The sequence below is a fragment of the Protopterus annectens genome, chromosome 6.part1 (genome assembly GCF_019279795.1).
Source record: "Protopterus annectens isolate FY-2018-M chromosome 6.part1, PAN1.0, whole genome shotgun sequence".
Classification (NCBI taxonomy): Eukaryota; Metazoa; Chordata; order Ceratodontiformes; family Protopteridae; genus Protopterus; species Protopterus annectens.
The window spans coordinates 149,931,432-149,956,438 of record NC_056738.1 but is presented as its reverse complement, the minus strand read 5'-3'; the positions used below and the strand labels follow the sequence as shown (position 1 = coordinate 149,956,438).

Below are 25,007 nucleotides of genomic sequence, written 5' to 3'. Positions count from 1 at the left end.
TAAAGGTACAGGATATGAAATGGGATGAAGTGACAGTCAGAGAGACTGAAACAAAGTTAAGAAAAGCCTCTAATCGGAAAGCCCCAGGCCCAGATGAAGTACCTAACTTCTAATATCTTTGCACCCTGAACAGACACCAACCTGGCTAACAACATAAAAACAATGCTCCTACTTAAAAATGAACTTGCAAGCTACCGTAAAAATGATAGACCAATAACTTGCCTTCTGGCGACATAGAAACTATACACTAGAACTGATGCCAACAGAGTTTATAGTCAGTTACAAGAAAATTCAATCATGGCAATAGAACAAAAGGGCAATAAAAGAAAGTCATATGGAACAAAGGATAATTTATTGTTAAATAAAGTCATAGTAGAGAACTGTAAAAAGGGGAAAAATCTAAGTATGGCATGGATTGGCTACAAAAAAAGCATTTGATGGTATCCCACAGTCATGAATAAAAGAGTGCTTAAAAATGGATAAGATACACCCTACACTGATAAACTACATCACAGCGACCATAGAACAGTGCCAAACCACTTTTCAGTTAAGCCATGATAAAGGACAAATTATTATTCCAATGATAAAAATCCAAAGGGTGAAATTACAGGGTGACTCTCTGTCACCATTGCTCTTTTGCCTTGCCCTTAACCCATTAAGCTGTCTGCTTAACAGATTAGGTTATGGCTATAATTTGGCTTCCAGAAAGCAATGAAGTGTAAAGACTTTTCATCTTCTCTTTGTCAATGATTTAAAACTGTGGCAGAATTAAAGATGTTAAGATTTGCACTGGGTGTGACGAGGGTGGACAGGATTCAGAATAAGTATATTAGAGGGTCAGCCCAGGTTGGAAGGTTTGGAGACAAAGCCAGAGAGGCAAGATTATGTTGGTTTGGACATGTGCTGAGGAGGGATGCTGAGTATATTGGGAAAAAGATGCTAAGGATGAAGCTACCAGGTAACAGGAAAAGAGGAAGGCCTAAGATAAGGTTTATGGATGTGGTGAGAGAGGACATGCAGGTGGTTGGTGTGACAGAGCAAGATGCAGAGGACAGGAAGAAATGGAAACAGGTGATCCGCTGTGGCGACCCCTAACGGGAACAGCCGAAAGAAGATGATGATAGCTCATCAGATGAGGAACTGAAAGCACAATTTCAAGTGGTCAAAACATTTTCAGATGATATAAGAATGCCATTTGTTCTTGATAAATGTGCAGAAGTAACCTTTAAAGCAAGAAAAGTACAGCACCAAGAAAACATCAGTTTGGGACAAGAATGTGATATAAAAGAACTTGAGCAAGAGGGAATGTATAAATATCTGGGAATTGATGAAGGATCAACAATAAAACATGAACAAATATGAATAAAACTTAGTAAGGAATATTTTAGAAAACTTAAATTAATCCTGAAAAAAAGCATTGACATCTAGGAACAAAATTCAGGCTATATACTAATTTGCTGTTCCTGTCCTAGCTTACAGTTTTGGTGCGGTTGACTGCCCCCAAAAGGTGTTGGATAGATTAGACAGGAAGCAAGAAGGATGCTTCACGCTCATCAAATGATTTATAAAAATCAGTGCATACCAAGATTATATATTCCCCCTTCTGAAGGAGGTATGGGCCTCCTTGAAATTGATTACATGTATAGATCTGCAATTGTGGGACTACACATATACCTACTTACTTCACAAGACCCAAGCATAGTGAAAGTTTTGAAACATGAGGAGAATAAATCTAAGATGACTTCCCTTCTTAGTCTAGCAGAAGCATATTGGTGTCAAGTGGGAATGGAAATCAAACCAGTAGTAGATAAAAATCAGGCAGCAACTGATTGTTCCAAAAAACAAAAGAAAGAAGGATCAGATGAGATGGCAAGAAATGTGGAAAATGCATAAATATAGTTGCAAGTATAGAAAACTCCTGAAAGAATTTCATGTTGATCAGGAATGAATGCAGGAATGGTTAAGAAAAGGCAAATTCAAACCAAAAGATGAAAGGTTAATATTGGTGGCAGAAGATTGTGGGCTACATACACATTGGTTTACAAAGTCCATTGAAGATGTGGGAGAAACAGACAAATGCAGGTTTTGTAAAACAGAATTGGAAACAGGTTCATAGGTTCATAGGTAGGTACTGGGCTATCTGCCCAAAGGCCCCTTTGGTTAGTTCCCTAGGCCCTTGATCTAGCAGCTAGTACCCTTGGCCCTTATCTAGTAGATCTGTTGGTATGATCCCTGGTGTGAACTTTCTGTTACCCATCCACTCGTCAAGTTGTATGAGTATGAGTTGCATACCTCTTTGCTAGTTGTGACATACTAATGGCAGAAGGACTGTATGCTGACAGGCATAATAATGTGGCAAGACTGTTGCACTGGGGATTGTGCAAGTCTACATCACATGAGATCACCCATTACCAACAGTTCAAAAGAAAGATGCAAGAAAACCAGATGTAGTGGTCCATGAAAAGAAGACAAAAGTAGCATTGATCATTGAAATTGCTACACCCAGTGACAACAGTGTCTTGCATACAGTCATAAAATATCAGGATCTGCAGGTAGAAATGAGAGCAATGTGGAAGAAAGATACTCAGACAGTTCCAATAGTAGCAGGAGCAACGGGTCTTATAAAAAATAATCTACAGTAAGTATTTAGATATGTTAACAATACATGTAAGTCCATAAGAATTGCAGGAGTCATCACTGGGCACATTGTGGGTGCTGTGAACAGCACTCCTGGATGGCATCAAAGATTGAAGCAATACTAATTTCATGAACTTTAATCGTACTTTGACTTAGGAATGGGGTCCATTCCTGTCATGGTATTAGAAACCCAAAAGACTTGGAGAAATTAAAAAAGAGAGAATACTATAGTCATAAAGTAACAAAAAGTATACTAAGAACTAAGCCAAGATGGGAATGTAGAAAGGGGATTCTGCCAATAGGGATTACTGCAATTAGGGTTACAGTGAATAGACAAGGAGTTTGGAATTTAATGGAGGAAGCCAGCAAAGGAGCCAAGGTATTGGGAATAAATAATTAGAAAGGGAACGGTAGTAGAATAGGAGGAGGACAAGAAGACATTTGGATTTCAGGCTAGAGATTGCCTTCACTATCAGGGATTGATATCAGACTATAGACAAAGAGAAAGGGATAGGGGAATCCTAAATAAAAGACTTGCACTGGTTGAGTTTTTTAATTTAATCTAAAACAGAAGGTGCTGTTGAAAATGGGATAATTAATAGGGCATATAAAATATTGCATGATAACTATAGGAATCAATCCGAGGTAGACAGAAAAGATTGGGAAAAGAGATTAATTAAGCAATTCACAAAGAAACAATGAGAGTACATATCTATAGCTTCCAAATATTTATTTATTGTTTATTATTTGCTGACATTTGTTAACCGGGAAAGTCCACTGGATCAGTAACCCATTTTCAGTGGAGGCCCGGGGAGAAAAGCTCCACAATTAAACAATAAGATATAGAGAGATGACTAACAGTTTTCAAGTATCAAATTAAACAATGTTACAAGATTAAAAAATTAAACAATATATAAACAATATTAAACGTAACAGTATGTAATCAGAACTTCTATAAACTTTGATAAACAGTTGGTGGTGTAGTACAATAATTTTGAGTTGTTACTTTTGGCATTGCAAGAAAAAAGAAATCATGGCAGTTCTTGTTGAAAATCAGTTACAGCGGTAATAGTAATATAAGACTGATGCTATTGGGGTAAGAGTTATGTAGAGCCTGTGGAACTGGGTAAGTATTAAGTAGTGCTAGGTTTATGGTGGTTTGCTTGATTTACACTGGCATGTGAGGTTGTCAAGGAGATATGTTTTTAATGCTACTTTTTATGTCTTTGTGCAGTCTGTCTGGGTAATGTGGGTGGGTAAGGAGTTCAATATATAACAAAATCTAGAGGATTTAGGATTTTTGCTTGGAAGTGTTTGCATAGATACTTTTGTACCCCAAGCAGACTCCAAAGAATTTTTCCCCAAGTAGATGGCAAATGTTGAAAGTGTAATGGGGAAGAAAGAGGTACAAAGGCGCATATATTCTCATAGTGTAATGAGTTGGCGGACTTTAAAAATTGCCTACATACTATATACCCTTTTCCCCATTGTAATGTGATCCTGGTGTTAGTATATATAGTTAGGGGGTGTGTGTGGGGGGCACAGCCCCCCCACACTGGGCTGTGTTGGGGGTGTAGCCCCCACCTAGTTTGGTTTTATATTATATTTCACCGAAAGCTTGAAAACAATACATTTTAAACCATAGACATACTTACAACACTAATGACTAACTCTTTCCGGAAGACAATATAAACCCAAACTAAGTGGGGGGCTACGCCCTCCACACCCCCCAATGTGAGGGACTGTGCCCCCACACCCCCTTAACTATATATACTAACTCCAGGATTGTACTACAGTGGGGAAAATGGCATATACCTTTTACTTGCCTTACAGTACTCTACACAGTGCCAGTAATTCACTTCAGTGAAATGAGATGTGGTGAAATGAGTTTTCAGTAATTTGAGCTTTCATTGATTTGGTCAGGGTGAATTGAAATTCAGTGAAATAAGCTTTCAATGAAGCAAAGTAGACTCTAATGTGTATGTATATATATATATATATATATATATATATATATATATATATATATATGTAGGTCTACCTGAAAACGCTGACAGTGCACAACGCTGATGACAAGAACACCGTCACCGGAAGATCGACAATGGAGAAGACCGACAGATGAGAATCCCGATGCTGAGAACACCAACATGTTAAGGTAAGATGTCCGATAGGGACGGATGTTAGGGTCAGGGTGTGAGTAAGGTAAGAGTGTGATAGTGACGGACTTTAGGTTTAGGGGCAGGTTAAGTGAGTTAGGGTTCGGGTGCAAGTAAGGTAAGTGTGCGATAGTGACAGAGTTAAGGGTTAGGGGCGGATTAAGTGAGTTAGGGTTAGGGTGCGGGTAAGGTAAGTGTGCGATAGTGACAGACCTTAGGGTTAGGGTTTGGGTTAAGATTAGTGCATAGATAGTTGTGTATGTAAGGTTTAGTGTAAGTTTGTAAGGTTTTTGGTGTGCTTGTGCTGTGTGTGTGTGTTTTTTGGGAAAGGTATTTGTTTTGTTGATTGTCGGGATTTTGGTTTGTCGGGCATGTGAAGTTTTGTGTTTTTGAACTTTCTTTTTTTGTCATTTTTTTTTTCGTGTTGGTTATTTCGTTGTTGGTGTTTTGGCATGTCGGTGTTATCAGGTATACCCATATATATATATATATATATATATATATATATATATATATATATATATATATATAAAATACTGGAGTGTAATGATGGGAATGAATTTTTGAGCTGGCATACAAGATCTGAATTATAAAGACATAGTAGGCCTTGTTAAGTTTGATTCTGGTGGCTGACAGAAAAGCCATTACTTGAAAACGGAAATCAAAGTCTAAACCAACTATACTTGAAGTACTGAATATTGTAACAGAGATAAAAGAACAAGAATGTGATCTTTAGAAAAGGGTAGGAGTGACTTACATAGAAAAAATGGAAATTGCAGAAACAATACATGCAGAAAAATGTTTTGGAGGAGGAATGAGGTTTCAGAAAAGGCAGGAATTGAACAATTTATGTAATGTTGCTTTGATTATATGATATGCAACAATACATGTGATGTATAATGTTTGTTAAAGTTGACCTGTTACCGTAGTTTGATTACTTTATATAAATGCAAGCTTTGCCTATGTCACAAGTGATAACTGAATAAAGTTGTTCAGAAAAGAGCTTTATACTAAACTGCATTCTTTTAGTTGAAAGTATGGCAACAATTGAGGGACCACATGGATAAATGATAGTGCTAGTCCATTTCATTGTCTTAAAAATGACTTAGAAGACCTAGATTAATTGCATAGTTATGCTACAATGTTGATACAAAAGAATGTATGGAAATGGTGAGAATTATTTGGTAAGATAGGATGAATAATCTAAATAATTGCAGCATAACAGCAAGAAAATATAAAACAATGCTTTGGGAAGCAGAAACCATTAAAACAGTACATAGTTTTTGGAGAAGATTTTAAAATTAGGAACAAGTGAGGAAAGGGACCTGGAGTAATCAAGCTTGTTGACTTAAGAGTAAACAAACACTATGAAAAAACAACAAGGAAGGTGGGTAGAATGTTAAAATACACTAGAAAAGCACCGCCATTAGAAAACAACACATTGCAAGCACTCCTTATAGTGATCATGTAAGGTCCTAGTTATAGCACAATGTGCAGTTCTGGAGAGTTTATTAGAAACAAAATGACACACTGTCTTCATTAGAAATGGTATGAAGAGTGAGAATAATATAATTTAATATATACAGTCAACAGGACAAAATGCAGAAGGACATAGGTGAAACTGTTCAAAAGTCATCAATAAACATCAAATCCAGATGAGTATCATACTTTAAAAAAAAAAAAAAAAATATATATATATATATATATATATATATATATATATCAAAAAAACACTAGGATGATTTCTGATGGTATAAGGTATGTACCTTATGGTAGATACAAGGAAGCATTATTTCAAAGGAAAGTCCACTACATGATTACAGCAGTCTCACTGAACAGATAGCAGAGACAGAATCAGTGACTGCATTCAAAAATATATAGGATAAGTAATATGCAATCTGTATGAGGAATCTTGATTGGTAAAAATGAGAACCTGTTAAATAATTAGGTAAGAAGGATTATTGTATATCCATTAAACAAATGAATAGATGGCCATGCAGTCCTTATCTGCCACTTGGATTTATATTTTATTAACACTAAGAATCTTTGCCTTATTATATGACATTTTCTACGTCAGTACACTAAAATGAAGATATTAATGCTAAAAATAATCATACAGATATAAAACTGACAAAATCTGTATGTTTTTTTTTCAGGTTACAAGTGCTGTAATCATTTTAGGAGTAATAGGTTTATTTTAGACTTCACTAACAAGCAGTCAACATATATAGGTTCATAGGTAGGTACTAGGCTATCTGCCCTAGGGCATTTATAAGCCTAGCCAGAATGTGTTGGCTTTAGCCTCCCTTTTAGCCTAGATTCCTGAGCCTCTGTCCAGCAGGGCCATAGAAGTGATCCCAGGAGCAAATTTATGATTTCCCACTCACTCATCAAGATTTCTCTTGAAGAGGGTCAGTGAGGGGCTCTGCCTAACATGGACTGAGATTCTATTCCAGAGCGCGGGAAGCCTTTGGGATATGAATATATCCCTCCAGCATGTCCTATTTATTGTTGTGCTAAGGTTTAAATCACTGGAGCGTGTAGCTCTAATGGATCTGGTTTTCTTGAGGTGGAGCATGTCCAACAATTCCGCGTTAGACATGGCCTTGTATGTCAGGCAGATATCGCCTCTGAGTAGGCGGTAAGCAACTGAAGAGAGCTGGAGTTTCTTTAGTCGAGCTGCATAGGGCATATGTTTGAGGCCCATGATCCTCTTGGTGAGGTATTTTTGAGGTCTCTCCAGCTGTTACAGGTGTCGGGTAAGGTACATCCCAAATGGGGTATTGTACTCAATTATGGGCCTGATGAGCGATGAGTAAAGGGGCACAATGACCTCTCGATCTAGATGTGAACCCTTTCATGATTAGGTGGGCTATATAGAAGGTTTTTCTAACCACTTTGGCAATGTGATTGTCAAAGGAGAGGTTACTATCTACTTGGGTCCCCAGATCCCTAATTACTTCTTCTGTAATTAGTGGATTACCTCGTGTATGGTATTTTGTGGGCACTTTGTTTTTCCCAAAGGGGATGACTATGCATTTTTTGCATTTAGCTTGAGGCCATGGTTCTGACACCAGGTATCCGTCTCCATAAGGCCCTTCTGGAGGATGCTTGTGTCACCCGGAGAGTCAGTTATGACTCCCAATTTGCAATCATCTGTGAATATGGTCAGCCACAGTCCTTCCGTGTTTGCCTGTACCTTAGAAAAGTATATACCGAACAAGAGGGGTCCCAGGACTGATCCCTGTGGGATGCCACTTGTAACTGGTTTAGAGATGGACATGGCACCCGTAACTCTGACCATGTGAGTTCTATCCCTGAGCCAGTTTGCAACCCATCTTGTGAAATATGGGTTGATATTTAAGCTGGTAAGCTTATTTATGATGCCAGAGTGGGGTATTGTGTCGAAGGCCTTTGTGAGATCTAGATAGGCTGTGTGGACTACCTTTCCCTCATCTAAGGCTTTGGTAACTGTTTGAAAGACATCAACTAGTTTTAAGAGGCAAGATCTGCCCTTAACAAAGCCGGATTGGGTGGGGTCCAGTGTTTGGAGGTTCCCATTGTCTTTGTTTATGAGATCCATGATGATGCGCTCCGCAGCCTTGCAGACCAGGCTAGTCAGGCTTATAGGGCGATAGTTCCTGGGATCCGTTATGGTGCCACCTTTGTGGAGTGGGATCACTGTTGCTGTATGCCATTCTTTGGGTACATAACCTGTGGTAAGGCTGAGTTGGAACAGTGAATTTATGTGAGGGTTTAGTTTGTTTTGGAGCTCATGTAAGATGCAGCCTGGGATACCATCCGGTCCCATTGATACTGTGTTTTTTACTTTGGAGAGGCTGCTTTCACCTGTGTGTCTGTGATGTTTGGGGGACTGCATTCTTCTGGGATAGACACAGGTCCTTTTGGGGAAGAAGGGGGGTAAAGTTTGCACTGAACCTGTCTGCCAGGATGTTGGCAATGTCAGTGGGTTCAGTGTATTTTGTGCCATTTTGCACCAGCTCAGAGCAGATCTGAGAGCTGCCACCCAGATTCTTGACGTAGCTAAAGAACGCCTTGTGATTATCTTTAGAGTCTTTGGCGATTTTTCATTCTAAGCTGGCCTTTGATGATTTTATGAGGGATCGAAGTTTTTTGCTAGTACTGATCAAGGATGCCTTCCCTTTTTGGGATTTTGCCTTGTCATGTAATAGTTTTCTCCTTCTGTTGTATAGCTTATTTATGGCTGGGGTCCACCAGACTGGTCTCCTGTTTTTGGAGGAGTGAGTCTTGGTTTTACTTGGGATGGCACGATCCATGCATTCCTGTAGGTGCTCATAGAGTGCATTTGTAAAGGATTCTGCGGTTTGGGTAGCATTTTCCATTAGTCTGGGGGCTTTGAAACTTTCCACCTCAATCTTGAGAAGTGTGAAGTTTGTTTTTGAGAAATTTTTCACAGTGGTTTCCTTGGCTGGGGGTGGGGTTGGGATGTGGATGTCCATTGTGATAAGTTTATGGTCTGATCTTACCAATGAGGGATTTATCTCTGGTGTGGAACATTGAGCTCCCATGTTGGTGATGACCAAGTCCAATATGTTGTCCCCACTTGTGGGAGTGTTGACCAGTTGTTCCATGGCATTTGAGTTTATAAACTCCAGGAACCGTTGGGCAAAAGAGTTGGGACTTGAGTAGTTTTCCCAGTCAATGTTTGGGTAGTTGAAATCCCCCAATATCATGGTGTTTGGTGAGACCTTCATATTCTCCAATGTTCTCAGGAATGCCGAGTGGGGATCCTGAGACAAGGTGGGTGATCTGTAGCAGGCTATGAACTGAAAAGCAGTTTTACCTACTGTTAGTTGCACATGGATGGTCTCTGCTGCCTCGTGCAGTGCCACTAACCTGGAGGTGTGGGTATCCTTGATGAAAATGGATACTCCCCCACCATATTTTTGCCAAGAGATGACTCTTAATAACACCGCAGATTAAAAAATTCTAAAATGTCAATAGGCCTCGACAGATTGAAGAAACCTGGTATTCAAGTCCATACTACTTTTATATCACTTATCTAATAATTAATGGATGAGTTCATAAATTAGGGTTTGGATTATTAAGGTACATGTAATTCAGTACTGCAAATAAATTCTACAGATGGCTGACACATATTTATTGATTTCTTTAATTACAAATGAGAACAAAACACAAGCAATTTAATTAATACACTTGCCTTAAACTGAGTAGAATAAATTCACACTGTAAAGAATGTTACAGTGATTCTGCAAATGTCATTCTGAAAACAAATGGTCAACTCTTCACAGCATGATCTTTGTTACTCCCGCTACATGATAAGGTGAAAATAAAAGCAAAGGAAAAGCAGGTTGTTTATATTACTCTACAGATTGCTACTAGACTATGACATGTAACTGTAAATCCATTTATAGTTAAAGGACATAGCATTCAAAGTTCCATGCAAAACAATTACAGCTACATTGTAAAGCTTTAGTACTATGCTAATTGATCAAGATTTCAACTGATTCTGAAGTAGTGTTTCTAGTTTTGTACAGTAGGAATGTGTGTTTTTCACTTATTAGATTAGGTAATTAGCATTCTGAAAATCAGAACCGTGTTAGCATCATATTATGTTACATTTTTACAATCTGCAAAGTATTATGTAGCTAATGAAACATCAGGGTTTCTTCATGTTCTGATGCCTTCCTTCCAAATTTAGTTTTGCAAGTACATCAAAATGTAACCTTTTGGACAGCAAAGGCTATAGGCACAATACAATTAAATACATTGCATACTACAGTTGCTACTTCAAATCTGTAGTGCAGCAACACAGATTTTTACTCTTATTTCCAAAGTATTTACAACATCTGTTTGGCATAACAGTATTAGCTAGCATATCTACAGATAATACATTAACTGATTGGTGCTCCAGTGGTCACAAGTTTATAATATGCTCCTTTAATAGACATCAGTTCATCATGGTTCCCCTTCTCAATGATAATTCCTCGTGACATAACAGCTATTACATCAGAGTTCTGGATAGTGGACAAACGGTGTGCAATGACAATGCAGGTTCGGCCTTGTCTAGCCTCATCCAATGCTGCTTGTACTGTCTGAGAATAAGACAGACAAAATTTTATGATTAAAAGTATATATAAAATAAAATAACATTTTTTAAATGATATGCACATATATACAAACTAAGACAGGCAAATGTATATAATTAAAAAGATACATTAAATAAGGTAACAATATAAAATGATATATGTGTGTGTGTGTGTGTGTGTGTGTGTGTGTGTGTGTGTGTGTGTGTGTGTGTGTGTGTGTAGGGTTTCACTTTATAATCCCGAAATACTGAAATATCGAATTTCAGTATCTTGAGACTATAAAGCCGAAAACTCTAAAACTCAAAACCCCAAAAGTGCAAAATTCAAAATCGCGACTTTTCACACACAGTCCACCACACAAACTAGCACACATACACCTTCCTCCCAACTCTAAAACAAACCAACTAAACACACACAAACACAACAAACTAAACACATGCAACTACCTTACATATAAGCAGGGGGGCAAGGCCCCTGCACTCCCCATGTGTTGTGCCCCTCACACCCACAATACTTATATATACTAACTCCGAGGTTGCACTAAAACCACAAACACACAAAACCCACCACTACACATTTTACACTCTCCTTGCACAAATACACATTACATACATACATGTACCACCACTCTCAACACTTACGTACTCAAAATCTTACCTACCTACCCTAACCCACACCTAAAAACTCCAAACACCCTCACACACACTAAAATCCCTACCCAATACCCTTACAAAAACATAATTTACCTGAATCTCCAGCTATATCCATATACCACACCGCACATCATGATTTTTTTTTTATTTTAATAACTTTCTTCAGTTTTTTTGGTTGTTTTAGTTACTTATTACATTTCCGATTCTAACTAATGGAAGGCATCATTACAGTTGAACCTGGCTCCAGCAGCCAGAATCTTTTGAATCTTTCCACTTACTCCATCCCTACAGACCTAAATACTATGATTACTTCATTGTCTGAGACCAGTACCAGAACACAGGATTTACTACTTCGTCTAAGCAATTTTAACAGTGGCAGAATGGTGACCCACCAGGATCGCAGACGCATATTTTTCAAAACAGAAACAGCTCAACTCAGAGGAATTCCTCAGTTCTGAATATAATTAACACCGATAACAGAATGAACCTGTTCAATTTAGATGTACATTCACATCCAGCACAACATAATGGGGGTACTAATTCGGAGACAACATCAACGAACCTACTAATTGTAAAAACCTTATTTTCAAACTTGAAAGACTTTTGACCATCTACAAAAACATTGAATACGATTACTTTTACTTAGATTCCTGCATCCAAAATAACATTGTTCCACAAGGTCTGAGGTTTTATAAATTTCAAAGGGATGTCTTACAATATATATGTATATGTGTGTGTGTATATATATATATATATATATATATATATATATATATATATATATATACATACACACACACACACACACACACACATGTATATATATATATATATATATATATATATATATATATATATATATATATATATATAAATCCCTTTCAAGTCATCATGTACCAAATCAGTGACCCACAGAACATTGACACCAAAACGCCGAACCTCCTAATCAGTGAAACATCACAATGCCAAAAGTTCAGAACACTGAAATACTATAACACATACGCTGACACTGGCCTAACTGCCCTGATAGTGTAAATTCGCTCAGAGCTAAGAGAACAGGTAAATTATAGGCTTTAAGCTTTTATGATAATTTACCGATTGCAAGGATTGTTGGTGGAGATCACTGTACAGTGTGGATCAGGACATTTAGCCTTTTCCCCACTGGAGTGTGATCATGGAGTTGGTTTATATAAGTTTTGGGGAGGGGGGGGGTGCAGGGGGCATAGCCGCCCTACAAAAAACATTGTGAGTGTATAGTAGTCCATTTAGTGGTTATTTTTAATTGTTTTGTAACATTTGTAAGTGTTTAGATTAGCGTATGTGTAGTAGTATTTCAGTGTTGTGAACATTCAGCATTGTAAAGTTTAATTGATTAGATACTTCAGCATTTTGGTCTCAGTGTGTTCTCTGGTTTGCTGTTTTCGTATGCAATGATATGAAGTAGTTATTTATATATATATATATATATATATATATATATATATATATATATATGTGTGTGTGTGTGTGTGTGTGTGTGTGTGAAATACTAAGGTAGGCATTAACTAATCCACCAATGACAGTGAATACAGTGAGAACTTGCTATCTAGAAGCTGGCACTTGCAAGTGTCTGCCTATGCATATACATCCTGATTGTAAGTAAATTAAAGCTAAATATTTCCGTTTTTCTGTATCTCTTCTTTTGCATGAGCACGACATCCTACAATATGAATCAAATGTATTCAGTATTACTGTGTTCTTAAATCAAATGAAAGGGACGCATCATATACATCTACATGCTCTCCAAATCAACAGGAGTCAAAGAAAACTCAGTATTTCATCAATACATAGAAAGTGTAAGCAACGTCCATAAGAATTATCCAAGAAAAATATTTTTTTAAGAATGAATTAAACACTTTAGTGAACTGAAATCCATTAATGAATGCTCTGACTTTAAGTGCACTCGATCATACATAAAGTATATTGTAAGTCAAATATGTGTGTTGGCTTTTATATAAATGAATGGTACTTATCCACGGATTAAAACTCCATCCAGGTTCACAGATTAACATCTCTCAGGATCACAGACACCCACCTGCCCAGCTTATTACTCTAGATACTGATTAGTGCAGGTTTAGAAAGGGGAAAGACTTTTTTATTAACATAAGGATACTGGCAGAGAAATTAAAAAAGGTAGGAAAGGTTATCTAGTTCTGCTGAATACAGATTTTACACTTGCTGGGAAAAATGTGCTTCAAGGTGACCAAAAGAAGTAGAATAACTAAAATCAAATAAATGGTCAATGAAAACAATAACCAGGAATTATATATTATATATAAAATGCAACATAATTAAATTGGGGTAGCCTGGTTAATTATTTAATCCCACTTGTGTAAGCCATATAAGTCTTAGACACCAGCTTTTTGAATGTTCTGATCTAAAATGGGTCTGAATTTCATGGAAGAGAAGGACAATGGACAGATAATGTATCTCAATCAATAAAAGTTTCTATGTACAAGCAGCAGCCCAAACCATGCCCCCACAGCCCACCATTTTCTAGAAATAAGGTTGCTACTGCCAAAGAACATAACCCCAAGTATAATTAACTCTACCTAATATCACTACACAGTTGTTGTGATACAAAAATGAGAGCAGTGCCTTAACTATAATGGTGTATGCTTTCATTCCCATTGTAGTGCAGATTATGTTTAGTTATTAGTAACTTACCATTACTCAGATACCTTAAATTGTAGGTACCCACCTGTGTAGGCTCTCTGCATCTCCTTCAGTACAGTTTCTGAATAGAACATAATGATTCATTTGCCTGGATAAGGAGCAGTATTCATACTTTTATGATCCATGTCTTAGCCCAGTGACGTTTTAAAGCCATGCATGCATCTGTCTACTCCTCATTCAGGTAATTTATACCTAATAGTTATCACTCTTTTGGAGAACCAGTTAACAGTGATCTTGTTCAAACTCAACATTCTCTAGTCTGTTAACCCCTCCTCCTAAAGTCATGTTACTAATAGTTAATGAGGTCTAGGCACTGATTTAAAAAAAAAATGTATCTTTTAAGTAATATACAATCTCATAATCTTTTGCTACTAAGAATGTACAGCCCAAGCACTAGAAATCATTCTCAGGGAGTAGAGAATGGATAGTTTATATCATACAACTGTATTTTTCCATCATTTTCCTGCATTTTAGTTGGGATGTGCTTATGCAGAATTTCTTTATTTAATTATAGGTCTTATAATGCTTATGTACAGGGAAAGGATGGCCTCTGCAGTTCTTGAGTTTATATTTTTATGGCTCCAGTTACACCACACTAACTCTTATGGATGCTGCTTATGTGACCCTGGATAGCATAGTCCTTTTGAACACTTACATCTTTCTATGAATTTGCATTCATTACAATGTACTTTTCTAGATTAAGCCATGGTGGTACAGCGGTTGCGTTGTTGCTTCACAGCAAGAGGATCTCCCGTTCACTTCTCAGCTAGTGTGCAGGGAGTGCCTTCTGTGTGGAGTCTGCATGTCCTCCCCGTGGTCGAGTGGCCTCTGAAAGACATGCGTGAATGGGCGTGCCTTCGCTGAAGGTTGGACGTCGGGCTGGCAACTCGGCACCACAAAAATCTACTGACAATCATTAGCGGACCGGAGTTCCGCTGTGGCAAGCCCTTACCGTGAAAAGCCGAAAAGACAAACAAAAAATAATGTACTTTTCTAACATGTATATTAATTCCCACTTTCAACATGGTCAACTTTATATAATTCATGATAACATACGAATCAGGTCTTTCTTTAGTATTTACAATACTCATTGAGTTCACTATGAAAATTCATGTGTTGATTAATCAACATGTGGTTATTAGATGTCAAAACATTTTAAACCCTTGGCAGGTAACTAGTCAAAAACATTTTCAATGTCACTAAACACACATTGTATTTTCACATAAGGAAAATTACTTTCACCCTTCAATGAAACACACCACAGCTATTTATATATCTATATAAACTTAGAGCACGTGGAAAGTGATAAAAATGCATCATTCTTACTTTTATTGATCTATCAGTCTAAGTGCCATTACAAGAAGCCTGCAACCTTCCATTGACAACATTCTGAATGTTGATCAACTGACAATGATATCTACTTTTTGATATTATTTTTGGATCAACTATCTGAGTAAATGACACTGAAAATGTACACGTGTGGGTGTGTGTGTGTGTGTGTGTTTATGTATGTGTGTGTGTGTTTATGTATGTGTGTGTGTGTGCCTGTGTGTGTGTTTATGTGTGTGTGTGTGTGTGTGTGTGTTTTGTGTGTGTGTGTGTGTGTGTTTATGTATCTGTGTGTGTGTGTGTTTATGTATTTGTGTGTGTGTGTGTGTGTGTGTTTATGTATGTGTGTGTGTGTTTATGTATGTATGTGTGTGTGTGTGTGTGTGTGTGTGTGTGTGTGTGTGTGTGTGTGTGTGTGTGTGTGTGTGTGTAATAATATCACAACCTGCATTTAGCGAAACTGACAACATTGAAATTGGAATTCATAGTCGTGGAAAGCCCGACATGCCAGCCATCCTGGTAATAAAGCATGAGGAAACACATAAAACTATTGCACAGATACAAAAGTTGCAGAAACAGGTATATGAAAACAAATTATGTAACCTCCCTGAGTGACTCAGACCACAGCCCCAACAAATAATAAATAATAAAAATCACTTATAATCACAGCTGCAGAATTCAAGACAAAACTCATAGAGACAGGCAACCCATGTTAATATACTGATAGTATTTCTCCCCAAACATACTGCACAATAGTTAAGGAACCTATAAATAAAATAAGAATTTACCAAATCAGGGCTGTACCATATAATGAAATACAAGTAGTATGCATCATATTAAAGACGCATATTATGCGCAACTGCAGTAAAAAAAAAACCTAAAAAAAAAATAAATCGAGTAACTGTTCTTATTCAACATTATTTTCTTTAATATCTCACAGATTAAGATCTACACTTCAGGAATTCTACTAATAACCTCTCTGGCAGCTCTTCGATTCCATTCTGCGCACAGACAATAATGTTCATAACAGAAACAAGATCAACTAAACTCTTACCTAACAGGCAATGAATCCTTGTGTGTCTCACCTTAGCAGAATGATTCTAGTCACACACTTTCTAAAAACTGACTGGAAGCGTTTATGGAAAATTTGGGCTAGATTATCCGGTGTAGAGAACTTCCTACACTTTCTATATAAATAAAGTATTTCAGAAAAGGTGACGCTTCAGAAGAGAAAAGCAGTTCTAGGTTTGTGTACACCTCTACTATCTCAAGAAAACATAAAGCTAGTAATTTTTTAACACACACTTCAATGGTGTTATCTACACCTTTCAATGATGATAGTCCAAGACCCTATATTTTTCTCCACAGATTTTGGGAAAGATGAAAAAAACTTCATTTACACCGCACACTACCCATAGTCCTACCAATGCTTCTAATAGCCTCTGGTTCATAGTCACACATTACAAATTTAAGAACAATGGATAGCCTCTGCTCCATAAAACATTATAGTACACAAGTCCACATAATATTATATGCTTTCAGTGACATCTTAGACATTAGAATAAATAGTAATGATGCAGTTCTTTATCACATTAATAAAAGTATGGACTATACAATTGCCTACACAGTTTACCTCGAGTAAGGAAGGTGCCATCCATTAGCCAGATAGTAGCCATTGCAAGACCTCTCAAATTAGTGGTTATAAAACTCAATACCTGTATGCCACCAGAAGGGTCACTAATTATTTTACAAAGGAAACTAGCATCTCTCAAACGCGATTCCCTATTGTCCAAATTTTCAAGTAGTAAAGGAGAATTTCCACTGTCACTTTCATGCATTCTTCTGTAGAATTGGACACGTTGCACCAGGTTTTTCTGCCAGGAAGAGCTACTGCTTTTGATATTGATGTGGATGCTATGATATCATCCACTATCAGGTAAGATGCATCCCTAGAAATTGTTACCTTAATTTTGTCTACTACTAGCCTCTTAGTGCTCTTTCTCTGATTTATCAGGATCATGCTGATGAGGGACAGACAACTCTTCCGCTGTTACAATCTGGATTTTTACAGTCCTCCCCTTACATTTCCTAGGTAGTTTGTATTTACAGGTCCATTCTTTTTTCAGTTACCTTTTCTAAATTACATAGGAAACAATCTATTACTAACACTGGCTTTGCATGCTAGCAATGTATACACTGCCTATTGTCGGAGGGAGTATGTTGGTTGTTTGTACTACCCTCTGTATTGACATGGAGATCTGATAAAGGACATTATTTGACTGACATCACCATGTTCTAAACAGACAGCAAAGGAATTCCAATTGATGACTGCATTGCTCAATCATTCTGGTCTCAGACAGTATTTCTTTTGATGTTTCAGTACTCTCCTGTTTGCTGTCGACAAAGGCATACCTTGACAAATGTTTATGCTCCTATTTATCTATCTATCTATATATATCTATATATATATTAGAGCGATATATATATATATATATATATATATATATATATATATATATATATCGATAGATGTATGACAGGGATGTAATTCAATATAGCATATAGCAAAACAGCAGAAGACTGTACACCAAAATATCAACCCCAAAGGATCAAAACCCAAAAAAAAAAAATTTGCAGGCTCCCCATAGCCCCTGCTAATTATATATACCAACTCCAAGATTGTAAAATAGTGGGAAAAGGGCAACTTCCCACTCCTCACTGTTCTGTGAATTCACACAAAGTAATACTGGCAGAAGTGATTATATGATTATTTAATCACTTCTGCTGGCATTACAGATGTCCAACATTATGAATGCCTGACTATATGTAGTGATGTACACACATATACACACACACACACACACACACACACACACACACACACACACACACACACACACACACACACACACACACACACACACATATATATATCGGCTTCATCCCCTGTTTCTCAAAGTTTTGGGTCTCCCCTCAGAACCGTGTACTCTCAAGAAGCTAGAAAGTATGTTGTGCACCGTCTAGCTATTTTTAATTTTCTTTTTTTGAATTATTGTCTTGTTTTTGCCCTGACCTTCTGTGACCCCTGTTAGCCAGGACCCCTAGCAGCCTCACCTCCTCTCTCCCACTGCCCAGCTGCTGCTTCTCCAATCTGGCCTGTCCTTCTTTTTTTTAAGCGTCCCCCCTCTTGGATATCGTCAGTTTTGGTTTCTTTCTATTCTTCTCTCCCTGCTCCTATTCTGCCCTCCTAACTCCCTTTTACTGTTTTGAACTTTTTGCCCACTAGATGGCACCCTATTCCTGAGATTATACTCTACCTGTATTCCCTTAACCTTTGCTTTAAACTAACTATAGTTCTAGCTGCAAATCGTAATACTTTGAATCCTCTCCACTGCCCCCCTTATTCCTTACTCTTTTCCTTTTTCTGATTAGACCTTAAGCTTTACCCCTTTGTCACTCCTCTCTCCACGCTAACTTACCTACTCCACTTTTTTTTTCTGATTGTTTTCCGACTGTCTTCCTTACTTTGTCTGATCCCGCTCTGTTTGCCCTATGGGCTCACTCTGCTCTCCTACCCTGCCCCCAGAGCTCCTACACTTATACTTCCCTAACCACTCCCTCCTCTTTACCTCTCCAATCATACTTTATCCCCTCCCCTCTTTTTTCATCCAATACCCATCCACCTACTCCTATACCACATACATAACTTCCCCCTACACTTTCTTTTCTATTTCCCTAGCTTCCATTCTATTACCCCCTATTCATTATACCTTCTCCTCAAACCTCATCTTACTTAAAACTAATCTTCTTTTTCACACCTTTTCCTCTCCTTCTATTACCCTACCTACTAACCTCTTACAAACATCTTAGCCTCAAAGTACCACACACCCTCTCTCAACATACTAACTCTCCTCCACGAAATACATTTCAACCTTTCTCAAACATCATTTCCTCCCCCAGCTACCTACTTGCAAAATTTCACAGAAAGTTCCACTTTTCCTACTCTTATCAGGTAAACAGAAAATCCTTACACATCCTCTCCAAACCCTCAGACCTAATAAAAAGACTACTTCTATCTCTGCTAGCAGGTGACATTCATCCCACCTCTGGCCCAAACAAAACTGCTACTATAAACCCCCTCTGTACCCTCCCTTATGCCCAAATATACCCTCCAAACCCCCTAACTCTCTCTCCATTGCTCACCTTAACATCCGCAGCATTAATAACAAAATCACCCACCTCCATGCCCTGCTAGACATACACTCTTTCGACATGCTATGCCTATCGGAAACCTGGCTCAAACCTGCAACCCTAGACAGGGAGATTACTTCCTCTAGCTACAACATCCACAGACTTGACCGTCAAGCCAAAAAAGGTGGTGGGATAGCTATCCTTTACAAAAATGGCTTACATATGACTGTATTACAAGAAAAACCTCCCTCTATAAGTAATGCCAAAATCCTTATCTCCAAACTCCAACTTAATCCACACAAGTCCATCTATATAATCTGCACCTACATTCCCCCTGGAAATAATATCAGTACCCTAGAAGGGATCCTTAGCTGGCTTTCTATTCGATTTCCACAAGAAACCATAGTCCTCGGCGATGTCAATATAGACTGGAAAACCTGCACCTCAGTAGACCCTCCCACCCTCTTAAATCTTCCTGGTGTTTCTCAAACTATTCAAGCCCCTACCAGAACCAGCAAAACTAACAACAAAGAAAGCATATTGGACTGGATTCTGATAAATAGGCACCACCATACTTATACACTAGGTACACTACCTGATGATTTAAGTGACCACGCTCTTACTTATTTATTTCATAGTTTCATAGTAGTGTACTAGGCTATCTGCCCTGGGGCATTTACAAGCCTAGCCAACAATGATGTGGCTTACGCCACCCCGTATTATATAGTTGCGCCTCTCTAGTAGTGACACATGTGGGACCCCATTATTTAGTAAACTATACCTCTGTCTAGTAGTGACACTGAGGTGACTCCCGGGGTAAACTTACGATCTCCCATCCATGCATCGAGATTTTTCTTGAACAGTGCCAATGAAGGGCTCTGTCTCACATGAACTGGGATTTTGTTCCAGAGTACGGGTAACCTCTGTGTTATGAATCTATCCCTCCAGCATGTTTTATTCATATTTGTGCAGAGGTTGAAATCTTTAGCTCGTGTGGTTCTGGTGGATCTGGATTTTTTGAGATGGAGCATGTCCATCAGTTCTTGGTTGGACATGGCCCTATATATTAGGCACAAATCACCTCTGAGCAGGCGGTATGCTACTGAATAGAGCTGGAGTTTTTTTAATCTAGCTGGATAAGGCACATGTTTGAGACCCATGATCCTCTTGGTGAGGTACTTCTGGGGTCTTTCCAGTTGTTGCATGTGCCGGGTGAGATACATCCCAAATGGAGCATTATATTCAATCATGGGCCTGACAAGGGAGGAATATAGAGGTACAATGACCTCCTTTGATCTGGATGAGAATCCCTTCATGATGAGATGGGCAAGGTAGAATGTCTTTCTGACCACTTTGGCAACATGGTTGTCAAAGGAGAGGTCACTATCGACTTGAGTCCCCAGGTCTCTGATTAATTCTTCCGTACTCAGTGGGTTATTGTCTATGTGATAATTTGTGGGTACTTTGTTTTTCCCAAAGGGGATGACTATACATTTTTTGGCGTTAAGTTTGAGGCCATGATTCCGGCACCAGTTGTCCGTTTCAGTGAGACCTTTCTGTAGGATGTGTGTGTCAGCAGGTGAATCAACTATGGCACCCAGTTTGCAGTCATCTGCAAACTTTGTCAGCCATAATCCTCCCATATTTGCTTTCACATCCGAAGTAAATGCCGAATAAGAGTGGTCCCAAGACTGAGCCCTGTGGGACACCACTGTGACTGGTTTTGAGTCTGACATGGCTCCAGCAATTTTGACCTTATGGGTTCTGTTTTTAGCCAGTTTGCTACCCATCTTGTGACATATGGATTTACATTTAGGCTGCTGAGCTTGTCTATGATGCCAGAGTGTGGTATCGTGTCAAAGGCTTTAGCCAAGTCCAAGTAGGCAGTGTGGACAGCCTTGCCCTCGTCGATGGCACTAGTGACTGTCTCGAAGAAGTCAACCAGGTTTAAGAGGCAGGATCTGCCTTTTACGAAACCGAACTGGGTGGGATCAAGGGTCTGCAGATCTCCAATATCGCCATTTATGAGTTCCACGATGATTCTTTCCATAGCCTTGCAGACCAGGCTGGTCAGACTTATGGGGCGGTAGTTACCAGGGTCAGTAGAATTTCCCCCTTTGTGAAGTGGGACCACTGTTGCTGTGCGCCAGTGTTCAGGTACATATCCTGTAGTGAGGCTAAGATTGAATAGCGTTTTTAGGTGCGGGTTTAGTTCATCTTGAAGTTCACGTAACACGCAACCGGGGATACCATCGGGTCCCATAGATGCTGTGTTTTTGCTTTGTTGAGTGCTGATTTCACCTGTATGTCTGAGATGACAGGTAGGTTACATTCAGCAGGGATAATTACTACATCTTTAGGGGGTGAGGGAGGGGAGAAATTTGCACTGAACCTATCTGCCAGAATATTGGCAATGTCAGTAGGGTCAGTGAATTTTTTGTCGTTGTGTACCAACTCAGAGCATATCTGAGAATTTCCTCCCAAGGTTCTGACATAATTGAAGAAGGCCTTGTGATTGTCTTTGGTATCCTTGGCAATCTTTCTCTCAAAGTTGGCTTTAGATGTTTTTATGAGAGAACGTAGTTTTTACTTGTGCTGATCAGGGAGGCCTTTCCCTTGTGGGATTTGGCTTTGTCCTGCAGTAGCTTCCTTCTTTTGTTGTACAGTTTGTTTATAGCGGGGTTCCACCAAACCGGCGTTTTCCTTGGTGGAGAGGGTCTTGGTTTTAGTTGGGATTGCTTGATCCATGCATTCTTGGAGATGTCCGTAGAAGGCTGTTGTGTAGGATTCAGCATTTTGGGATGTGGTTTCCATTAACCCAGTAGGCTTAAAGGATATCATTTCTGACTTAAGGAGTGTAAAGTCAGCTTTTGAAAAATTTTTCACTGTAGTCTTTTGTTCTGGGGATGGGGGTGGGATATGTACATCCAACGTGATCAGTTTATGGTCAGATCTTACTAGTGAGGGGTTTATATTCGGTGCGGAGCATTTGGACCCCATGTTTGTGATAATCAGGTCAAGTATATTATCTCTCCTCGTAGGAGAAGTGACCAGTTGCTCCATAGCATTTGAGTTAATGAATTCCAGGAATCTTTGGGCTAGGATGTTAGGGCTAGAATAGTGGGCCCAGTCTATGTTGGGGTAGTTGAAGTCACCCAATATGATGGTGTTTGGTGTGACATTCATATCCTCCAGTGTTTACAGGAATGCTTGATGGGATTCCTGGGATTGGGAGGGTGTTCTATAACATGCGACCAGTTGTATGGCAGTTTTGCCTATGGTGAGTAAAACTTGTATGGTTTCTGATGCTTCATGGGTAGCCACCAATCGAGAGGTGTAGGTGTCCTTTATGAAAATGGATACTCCCCCTCCCTTTGTGGTTTGGCCTGGAACTTGAGGCCAAAAAGCATGATATGAGGTATAGCCTGGTAGCGCTGGAGTGCTCTCAGGAGCCTTGAACCAGGTTTCAGTTACTGCACAGACATCGATGTTCTCCATACTGAGAAGTGCTTCGAGTGCCTGCATCTTGAGATTTAGACTTCTGGCGTTGAGCAGCATTACCCTTAATTTTTTCCATTTTTGTTTTTTACGGAGGTTGATTTGTCTTTTGAGCATTGCCTAAAAAAGGCACTATGGGGGTGGCAAGAGCCTTGGCCAGTATCCGGAAGCCCAGTGGTGACAGGTGCAAGCCATCCCTCATGGCAACGTGGCTTGTCCAGCATGTCATCCCAGGCTGACAGACATTGGATCCCCTAGAATGACACCAGTGATTAAGCCAATTGTTAAAACTGATCATTTTGTCTTTGTACTGAGGCATCATTCTTGGTGAAGGCAGGATGCTGCTCAGGGTCAGGGTCATACCAGTCTGGGCTACATAATCGGAGAGCTCCTCAATGTCTCTTTTCATGTAGTCCAGGGAGGTACGTCTCAGGTCATTCACACCAGCATGGACAATGACTGCATTATACTTGTACTTGCTTTGGAGTGACCTGAGTGCGTGTGTAATGTGGCGGATCCTAGCTCCCGATAGGCAGCTCACCGTTACCCTCTCCTTATTCAGACTTAAAACTACCTCCCCTAACCTAACTAAATACAAAATGGTCAGAACAAATAAAAACTTTAACCTTGAAAGCTTCCTTACAGAACTGAATGCATGCAACTGGTCTCCTCTTAAACAACTGCCAATGGATGATGCTGTAGCTTACTTCAACTCTAAGTTCCTTTCTAGTTTAGACTCTCATGCTCCCTTAAGATCTATCAGGATCAGCTCAAAACCTGCCCCTTGGCTTTCAAAAGATACAAAGCATAAACTTATTCTGAAAAATAAACTTTGGACAAAATTTCGCAGCACTAAATATCTCACCCACCAACTTAACTTGAGACAAATAAGAAATGCCACTAAAAAGCTGTTCTACTAGACAAAAGAAACTACTACTACAATCTATAACAAGCTAACCAACAAAATCTTCAAAAGTTCTGGGCAGGAATAAATAGTCTCTTAAAGCCTGGCCACTCTGACACCCCATGCGCTATAGGTACTCCCCAAAACAACCCTAAACAAACTGCTGATACGTTCAATACCTTCTTTTCTGAAACTGTCCAGTCCCTAGCTAATCAACTAGCCCCCAATATCTCCTCTCAGTCCACCTCGTCTAACTCCTCAGTTCCCTCTTTTCTACTGCATCCAGTACCCACATCTCTTAATTGCTCTCTTCTCCAGAAACTAAAAACCTCCTCCCCTTCTGCAGACCATCTACCAGCTCAGTATCTAAAAATTGCAGCCACACCATTAGCCTATCCCATTTCCATTCTGATTAACAGAACCATTATCGAAGGCTTCATTCCTTTGGTCTGGAAAGTTTCACATATCATTCACCTGCATAAAGGTGGAAACTCCAACTGAACTCTCTAACTAAAGACCCATAGCCCTTCTCTCCCCCCCTATCTAAAATCATGGAAAAATGTGTCCAAAAGCAACTTCTTAAACACCTATTAAATAACAACCTACTAGCTGACTGTCAGCATGGCTTCAGCCCTCCTTTCCTTTGCTGACCACATCAACAAAAATCAAAACAATAGTTTACTCACCTCTGCTCTCTTTATAGACCTGTCCAAAGCCTTCGATATCGTTAATCACCATATTCTGATAAATATACTTAAAACTTTTGCACTCGACTCTAGTGCTTTAAAGTGGTTTGAGTCATATCTGCATAACAGACAACAGGCTGTGCTCT

General features: G+C 38.9%; 1 protein-coding gene across 1 annotated transcript in view; it reads right to left on the bottom strand.

Moving 5' to 3' along the window:
• Positions 1–9,915: 9,915 nt before the first annotated feature.
• Positions 9,916–25,007, bottom strand: part of ABCB11 (ATP binding cassette subfamily B member 11) — a 991,743-nt gene continuing 976,651 nt past the window's right edge. Inside the window, exon 29 of the mRNA XM_044075586.1 lies at positions 9,916–10,891. Within this exon, the coding sequence (XP_043931521.1) occupies positions 10,691–10,891 (201 nt within the window). The 3' untranslated portion in view covers positions 9,916–10,690. The remainder of the gene's footprint in view (positions 10,892–25,007) is intronic.